The sequence below is a fragment of the Fukomys damarensis genome, unplaced genomic scaffold, assembly GCF_012274545.1.
Source record: "Fukomys damarensis isolate Sample0158 unplaced genomic scaffold, DMR_v1.0_HiC HiC_scaffold_17, whole genome shotgun sequence".
In the NCBI taxonomy this organism is placed as follows: Eukaryota; Metazoa; Chordata; class Mammalia; order Rodentia; family Bathyergidae; genus Fukomys; species Fukomys damarensis.
The window spans coordinates 5,644,509-5,653,082 of NW_022900929.1; the positions used below are offsets into that span (position 1 = coordinate 5,644,509).

The 8,574-nt window shown below is 46.7% G+C and overlaps 1 protein-coding gene and 1 long non-coding RNA gene across 3 annotated transcripts in view; one reads left to right on the plus strand and one right to left on the minus strand.

The window, feature by feature from the left end:
- The window catches only part of LOC104853876, a 6,238-nt gene extending 4,587 nt beyond the window's left edge, over nt 1–1,651 (minus strand). The window contains exon 1 of the long non-coding RNA XR_777889.2: nt 1,249–1,651. This is a non-coding gene — a long non-coding RNA (uncharacterized LOC104853876). The remainder of the gene's footprint in view (nt 1–1,248) is intronic.
- A 2,129-nt stretch (nt 1,652–3,780) lies between these two features.
- The window catches only part of Snx8 (sorting nexin 8), a 71,270-nt gene continuing 66,476 nt past the window's right edge, over nt 3,781–8,574 (plus strand). Inside the window, exon 1 of one of the 2 annotated variants that reach the window (XM_010612073.3) lies at nt 3,781–4,009. Coding sequence is in view for 1 of the 2 variants with exons in the window: in XM_010612074.3 (XP_010610376.1) it covers nt 3,955–4,009 (55 nt within the window). In the remaining variant the exon portion in view is untranslated. The remainder of the gene's footprint in view (nt 4,010–8,574) is intronic. The other variant, XM_010612074.3, reaches the window with a different exon arrangement.

Here is an 8,574-nt window from a genome sequence, read left to right on the forward strand (position 1 = left end):
AATCCTGTCTCAAAAAAAAAAAAAAAAAAAAAACCAACAAAAAACAAAAACAAAAACTGGGCATGGTAATTCCAGCACTGGAGAGGCTAAGGCAGGAGAATCACTATGAGTTCAAGGCTAGCCAGGACTACATAGTTCCAGACCAGCCTGAACTACATAGAGAGATCCTGTCTCAAAACAAACACCAAAAAACAAACAAAACTAGGGAACTATCATTGGGCATGGTGGTATACCCTCAATCCTAGCACTCAAAGTCTGACGCAGGAAAACTGCCATGAATTCAAGGCCTGCATGAGCTCCACAATGAGTTCAAGACCATCCTGAACTACATAGTGAGACCAGAAACAAACAAAAAACATAAAATAAACTAGGAGACTGTCATGAGCCTGTAATCGTAGCAATATGGGAGGCTAAGGCATGAGGATCAGGAGTTTAAGTTGTCCCTGAACAATACAACAAGACCCGAGCTCAAAAAATTAAGTACATAGGGCTGGGGTTTTAGCTCAGTGGTTCAGCTGCCTGCCTCGCAAGTGCAAGGTCCTAAATTGGATTCCAGTCAGAAAAAAATTAAGCAAATAAACTAAAAGGAGAACATAGAAGCTTCTAAGTTTATATAATTATTAACAGTGTTTTCTTTCTTAGTAGCACGCTAAAAATGATGTATCCTGGACATAATGGTGTCTTTGATTTGGTGAAATGCTGCTGGTAAGTATCCCAGACTCCAGACTTTAAGTATGAAATACTTGAGACCATGTTGGAAGACACTAGCAGCATGTGTTGACTTCCATGTGTTATATATGTAGTTATGCGTTTTCATAACTATACCTAAAAGTGCAAAATAGCTGGGCACGGTGGTGCATTTCTCTAATTCCAGCATTTAGGAGGCAGACGCAGGAGGATCACAATGAGTTAGTGACAATCCTCAACTACTTATGAACTACAGATGGCGCCCCAGATCTAGCTCTGCAAGACCTGCCCCCTCTAGGTCTGGCTGGTCAGTGCTGTTGTTCTAGGACTGGAAAGCAGTGATCCTGCCTAGCTCTTCCCCTAGTTGTTCCTCAGGCACACCGTACCCCACTGGAGCTCGTCCTGCCTTCCACCTCTCCCTACATGTGCAGCTGTGCTCCAGATGACTGGCTCCCTGAGTGATCACTGTATCCCTGCTTAGAGGGAAGAGAGCAACCCACCCACACCAGAGTGCAGAGGCGAAGGTCCCTCCCACCTACACCCACGCTCGTCCCTCCTTACCTTCTGCACTCACGCCGTCCACGAAGTCCTCGGGGTAGCTTAAGTAGGGCTCAGCGGCCTTGCCTTTCTCGGCTGCGCTGCCCTCAGCCAGGCCGCCCCCTTGGCACACTGTTGGCTGGCCTGCTCGCCTGGGGGCTCGGCCTCTGCCTGTGGTGCTCACCCCTCTGTAGGCAGCGGCGGAGGACTGCACTGGGGCCCCGGGATGCCTCCACTGCCAGCTCAGCCCTCACCTCGGGCTTGGACTAAGCTGCTCTTCCAGCGGCCAGTTGTGCTGCCAGGGCTCTGCACGCTCCTCGGCAGCCTCTGCACCGCCAAGTTCACCAAGTCCTACACTGACACGCACAAATCTTCGTCCACTCCACCGCATGCCTGGGACTCCCAGGCTGCTCCGCGCTGGACCAGCTCTTCGCTGGGGTGGGGGTGGGGCCGGAAGGGGCAGTACCAACTGCATGAGGGGAATCCAAACCCTACTCCTGCAAAACTCCTGGAGGGAATCTGATGCACAGAAGCGTGTCTGCTACTAATCTCATGGGGTTTTACATGAGAAGAGAGTCCTCAGTTCCTATCAGAAACTTTCTCTGGGAACCCACTAAACTCTCCGGGAACTACGAGTACCCTAATTATGAAAGTGGATGATTATGTCCAAAAGGACAGCCTCTGCTTTCCTACTCCCCACTGGCAATTTGAGGATACCCGGACTGTCGGAAGGACCATCCAATTCCAGAATTCATTTCAAAATGTGGAATTGCATGAAAATATGATGTAACTTAAAACTCATATCATGCAGAATGTCTGAAGTGATGGAGAGTATTTTGAGGGGGATTTAATGGCTATGCGCCTTTTACTGTAAATTTTTAAAAATTTAAATATTTACAAATAAAAATAAAATAAAATAAAACATGCAGGGGGCAGGGATTTAGCTCAATGGCATTGCACCTGCCTCACAAGCACAAGGTCGTGAGTTCAATCCTTGGTACCAAAAAATGAAAAATAAAATAAAATAAATAAGTAAAACTTACACCATGGAAAATTGAAAATTCAACAAATTTCTGCTTGGGCTATCTTTACCTATAGCTAGACGACTTGTTTAGCTTACTCTTAAAGACCTTCCTTTAAGTGTCTGGGTTTTAGTTAGACTCGTTCACTGATGGGGCAAAAGAATGGATGATCCCAAACTACATGAAGAATTTGAGGTGAAGCACGGCTGGCTGATGTGACGACAAAGACTACTCACTGCAATACAAAAATGTATGGCTTCCTTCACCTACAACATCCGCACCCACAGAGGGTGCCGTCCCTGTGCTGACCCTCACTATGGTTCAATCCAGCAGCTCAGCTGGAACAGTCACGCGGGTGGGCGGGATGAAAGTGGTCACGTGGATGGGCACGGTGAGGTCGGTCACGTGGACTGGGGCAAGAGCGGGCAGTGACGATGTGGGTTATCAGGGAGCGACCCAGACTCCGCTGGACTCTGCAAGCCTCCAGACGTGCCTTTGTGTGTTTTCTTCTCAACCCCTGTGCCACCTATAGCGGGACTTGAATCCAGCGCCTTCACACTGAGCTACATTCTGAGCCGCTGCCCCTTTCTAAAAAATTTTTTTTTTAAATTTTGAGACAGGGTCTCACTAAGTGGCTATTTCTCATCCTGGACTCGACCTTGGGGTTCTCCTGCCTTCTCCCTTTGAGTGCGGGGATAACAGGCATGCCCCACTCCCACCCCGTGCCTGATACCTTGTGTTTTGCTGGGCTCCAGCGCTACTGCTGCTTGTGGGATGTTTAATCCTTATGAAGCTTGTATTGGTGGGGGAAGTTAGTGCACAGGAGGGGAGCAGAGTTTCTGCCTGGGGAGATGCAGAGCTCTGGAGGTGGCTTGCGGGATAGTGAATGTCCCTCGTGGCTCCGCGCACTTAAAAGTGATTAAGATGGGGCTGGGAGTAGCTTGGATACCGGCAGCTGGTAAAGAACATGTGGTTGACAAAGCTGAGACCTTGAGATTCATCTCCAGCCCCAGAAAATGTAAACGACTACTGAGAAATACGGAGCGGATTTCATTCATGAGATCCGTAGGTTGCTAGTGTGGGGGAAAGCGACGCTTCCCAATTCTGAGGGCTGGACGGTGCGCAGTGCAGTGGACCTGTAGCGGCTGACTTAGTAGTCCACAGTGCGGCAGCTCTTAGTGGTATAGCAAGATCAGGCCAAGAAGAACGGAGAACGCACCGGGAGGTTGGAAGCAAGTTTATTACGCTGGTGGACTGGTCAGGAGCTTTCTCCACAAAGCGATCAGCACAGAGCAGGCAGTGAAAAGGCTTTATATGGGTTAAGGGAAAGGGGCTGAGGATACAGAAGCAAGGCATTTATCGTCATCAGTTCATTGGTTGAGTTTACATGATTTGATAGAAAAGTACACTGGATGCAGTCACTTCCTGAGAACAAAGGACAATGACAGAGGACATGTGTTAGGTGAGGGAGGGGGAATGAACTGGGGGTGGCTCTTTGTCAGTTAGGTCAGCTAGACACTGGAAAAATCTTTTTGTTTTGGGGGGGTTTTTGTTTTGTTTTGCTCAGAAATCGTTTCCTGGCTCAGACCCACCGCAGGCTGGTGAACAGGAGAAAAGTTAGCCCAGTGCAAAGGACTTCACAGAAAAGCAGAGTGGGGATTTAGCTCAGGGCAAAGTCCCCACTACCAAAAAAAGAAAAGCAGAGTGAATGCACAGGAACCTGGGGAGAGCTCACAGGGAGCAGGAGGCAATGTGGGGGAAAGGTAAGTAGGCCCTGGGAGAGGGTCTGCTGGTGTGTGTCTATGTTTGCTGAGTGTGGAGTCCCTGCTGGCCGGCTTTTCCTGGGCTCATGTAGCCCCTGGAGGCAATGTGTAGCTGGCCAGTTTTTGTTTGTTTGTTTGGTACCAGGGATCAAACTCAGGTCCTTGTGCTTGTGAAGTAGGTGACGGAACCACTGAGCTAAATCCCCGGCCCTAGCTGGCCAGTTCTTAAGGGAAGGTTGGGGCAGTGTCTTCCTGCCTTTGTTTTGTTCAGAGTAGTAAATAGAAAGGAGCAGTGCTTTCAGGCAGCATTTCCTGGACTCCTCTGGAGTTGAGGTCTCTGCCCTCATGAGCTGCCACTCTGGCTTGGAAGTCAGAGTGAGAGCCAGGTGAAGAAGGGAAAGAACTTCAGTAGGACAGTGATGAGGACAGTGGATAACAGACTGTAGCAGGGCTGGTGCAGGCCGCCTTCGTGTGGAGGAGCAGAGGCCTCTAGTAGGAGCAGTCCAGCTGGGACTAAGATGCTGATAAGGAGCCAGCAGCCCCAATGGTGGCTTGGGGGAGAAAGGCACAGGACTGGGGGTGACTTTCTGAATGGGAATGGAAAGTGCAAAGGCTCTGGGTTCTTGCAGGCTTTGGTGAGGTTTGCTCTCAGAACTAGGGAGTAGTAATGTTTTTCTGTGGTATTTGATTTTTTTTTTCACCAAGCATGGATTCCTTCAAAATCAGTAAAAGAAAATTCAAAGCTGGAAAATAAACACAAACCAAGAGGTGGGTATGGTGGCACACACCTATAATCCCATCACATGAGAGGCTGTGGCAGGAGGATTGCTGAGAGTCAGGCCAGCCTGGGCTGCATAGTGAGATCCTGTCTCAAACACTAAGGAGAAGAAAACGTGTTTACAATAGCTGTACAATAGATTTGTGTGTGTGTGTGTGTGTGTGTGTGTGTGGTCTTGACACTAGAACTGAGGGCCTCATCCATGACAAGTACACATTCTTCCACTGAACTGTGCCCTCATGCCAACAATGCTTGTTTTGTTTTATTTTGCAATCAGGTCTCACTCTGTAACTGAAGTTGGCCTGGAACTTGCAGTCCTTCTGCCTCAGCCTTCCTAGTGTTGGGATTACAGGTTTGTGCTATTATGCCTGGATAAGAATGGTAAATTTTATGTTGACTATACTTTACCACAATAGAAAAGAAAAAGATTATTTTAAAAGGCATCTGGGCATGGTGACACATGCCTGTAATCTCAGTACTAGGGAAAGATGAGGCAGGAGGGTTTCAAGTTCAGTCCCTGCCTGGGCAACACAGTGACTTAGCGAGACTCTGTCTCAAAATTAAAAAATGAAAAGGGCTGGAGATGGAGCTCAATGCTGAGGACGTAGGCTCAATCTCTAGTGCTGCAATATAAATAAATAGCTACCGTTTCAGGTGCATAATCCCTTGCACACTCGCTGGGTATGGGTGAACAGGACACTAGTCTGACTGGGCCATAGGTGACGCATGCAGACTGGAGTGAGCTGTGGCAGAGCCTGGGAGGGACATCGGAACTGTGGCATGAACCTAGGGAGGCGAAGCAACAGCCGAACTGCAGGTGGCGATCTTGGGCCGCCTTTCAACCCCGGTCGTTTTTAACTCGATGCGGAACGACGGAAGCCCAGGGGCGACACCTAGCGCAGGAGTCTCGGTAATTTCTTGAAGGTGTTTTACATGAGCGATTGCCTCTGAGTGTGCAGAGCAGTTAGAAGAGCAAAGAGAACCGCTGAATCCTCAAGGTCCGAGAGGACTCTTGCGAAACCCTCCCTTCCTGTGTAACCAACAGCCCCACCATCTCCGGGCAAAGCACTCGCTCCCCGCTGCTGTTCACAACTTCAGCCGCAGGGGTGCAGCATGGGCATGAGTCCCTCCTCACTCCAATCCTGGCTTCTTCCTCCACACCAGAGGTCTGGGCGAGTTACTCAATACCGTGATAGGGTGACATGAGATGGGGAGATCCCTGGGGCTGGGACCATTTTTGCCTGGGTCCTGGCTGTTTCCGATCACTAAGCCTTTGGGCTGAGGGTTGGATCCCTCCTTCCCCACCACTGCTGCACTCCAGCAAACCAGCAGCTTAGCTTTCACAAATCCCTGGTCCCTTCCACCACACTCGGCCTCCTCTGCTCCCCCCCCCCCGCCGCAATGGTGATCCTCCTGCCTCAGCCTTTGAATGCTAGGATTGCAGGTGTGTGCAAGCCACCACGCCCCGCCTGACGAAGTCTTTTGAGCATCTTTATTACTTTGATTTTTATTTTTTGAGCATCCTTTCACATGAAGAGTAGTATACACGTAACCATTCACCTACATGCAGTGTTTGTTTATTTGTCTTCTTTTTGCTTTATTTAGTGCTGGGGATTGAACCCAGGGCCCTGCACATGATAAATATGCACTCTAAACACTGAGCTATACTCCCAGCCTCAGTCTTCATTGAGTCAACATTGCACAACATTTGCTTGAGGTTTTCCTTCCAAGAAAAAAACAATGAGAAGCCCCCTTTATAGCTCTCTAAGTTCCATCTCTTTCCCTCCCCAGAGAAACCCTCAGGTATACATAGATGATATACTCGTTGTTTTTTTTGTTTTTGCCTTTTGTTGTTGTTGTTCTCATTAAATGGTATTTTTAATTGAAAAAAAATTTTTTTTGTTTTTTTGAGACAAGATCTCACTATGTAATTCAGACTAGGCTTTGATCTCACTAGCTTTGAACTTGTAGCAATCCTCCTGCCTTGGCATCCCAAGTGCTGGGCTTATGGGCACATACCACCATTTCTGGCTCCGTCTGCCTGCCTGCCTTGCTTCCTTCCTTCCTTCCTTCCTTCCTTCCTTCCTTCCTTGTGGTACTGGCAGTTGAAACCAGGGCCTTTACACTGAGTTTCATCCCCAGCTCTTTTTAAAAAATTGTTTTTATATATGGGACAGATGTGTAAATACTGAGTAGTTTCTCTGGTGTGAGAAACTGAAAGTGTAAATAAGGATCAAAAGGTATAATAGATAATGTCAAATAGAAAGAAAAGGTCCAAAGAGAAAGGGGAGGTGAGAGGGGTTGGGGAAAGGAAAGAAGGGAATGGAATTAATATGAGAAAAGGAAAAAATGGAAGCAAAATCTTTGTAAATAGAAGTGGAGGGGTTGAAGGGAGGGCAGGGAGATGGGGGACAAAATAAGAATCAAGATGCATTATGTAAAGGTACAAATTTCCAATGATGAATGACATATTGTATACCTAAAATGTACCAATGAAATTAATTTTTAAAAAGTAAATAAATAAATTGTTTTTAGAGCCAGGGATGTAGCTCAGTGGTGCCATGCCTGCCTGGCAAGCACAAAGTTCTGAGTTTGATCCCCTCCTCAGTACAAAAAAATGTTTTTATTTTAAAACAGGGTCTTGCTAAATCACTGTTTAGGCTGAACTGGGCTCAAACTTGAAATCTTCCTGCATCAGCTTCCCAGAGTGCTGGGAGTACAACCATATACCACTAGAACTGTGTGTTATGGCTTTAAATGTTCACAGTTGCTATACATGGCCTTCTGTGATTTTCTTTACCACACAAAATGATATTTTCAAGATTTATGTATCCTGGTACATGCTGTTCTAGTTTATACATTATATGAATAAAGCACAATTTATTATTCAGTTCACGCTGTCATAAGGAATAGATTGTTTTGGTTTTTTGATGTTATAAATAATAGTACAGTGAAAAGTCTTGTATTTGTCTCTGAGAGCTATGCTTTAGAGAATATAACTAGAATATAACTAAAAATTTCTGGGTCATAAAATATCTGCATCCCAATTTATTAGCTGTTCACAAATCGTTCTCCAAAGTCTCTGTACTAATTTACACTGCCCGCAGTGCTGCAGGAATATTCCTATTGCACCTTATCTTTTCTGTGCTGAAGGGCAGCTCATGGTTGTTTGAATTTGCATTTCTCTGACATAAGTAGATGTCTGATTTAAGCAGAAAAGGAAATGACTACACGCACATAAAATCTGTAGCAGAGCTAGAAACCCAGCCTTGAAGGTATGCACCTCAAACCTCAGAGCGTGATGACGACACGGTCCCTGCTCAGGGCCAGGAGTTCTCTGTCCCTTAGGTCAGTGCATGCGCGGAGGACAAGTGCCGGGCGGGCAATTTGCTGTTGCCCCTTCCCACTGGAAGAGATGCTTCCTCTTCCTCAAAGGACCAGGCTTCCTCAAATGCAGATTCAGCAGCCAAATGGCCACAGAGTAATGACAAACCTTCTGGATTCAGTACTGGGAATCGAACTCAGGGCCTTCACAAGGTGCTATATCCTCAGCCCTATTGAATTTTCTGAGATGGGATTTTGCTAAGTCATTGAGCAAGACCCAGTCTGAAAATTAAAATTAAGAAGGGGTGAGAGGGTGTAGCTTTTTGGGAAGGCCCTGGATTCAATCCCTAGCAACCCCTATCTCTCTCTAATATATACGATAATAGAGAATATTAGATATTATTTTTAGATAATTATTAGACAATATATATTATCCTATATATGTATATATATGTATATATGT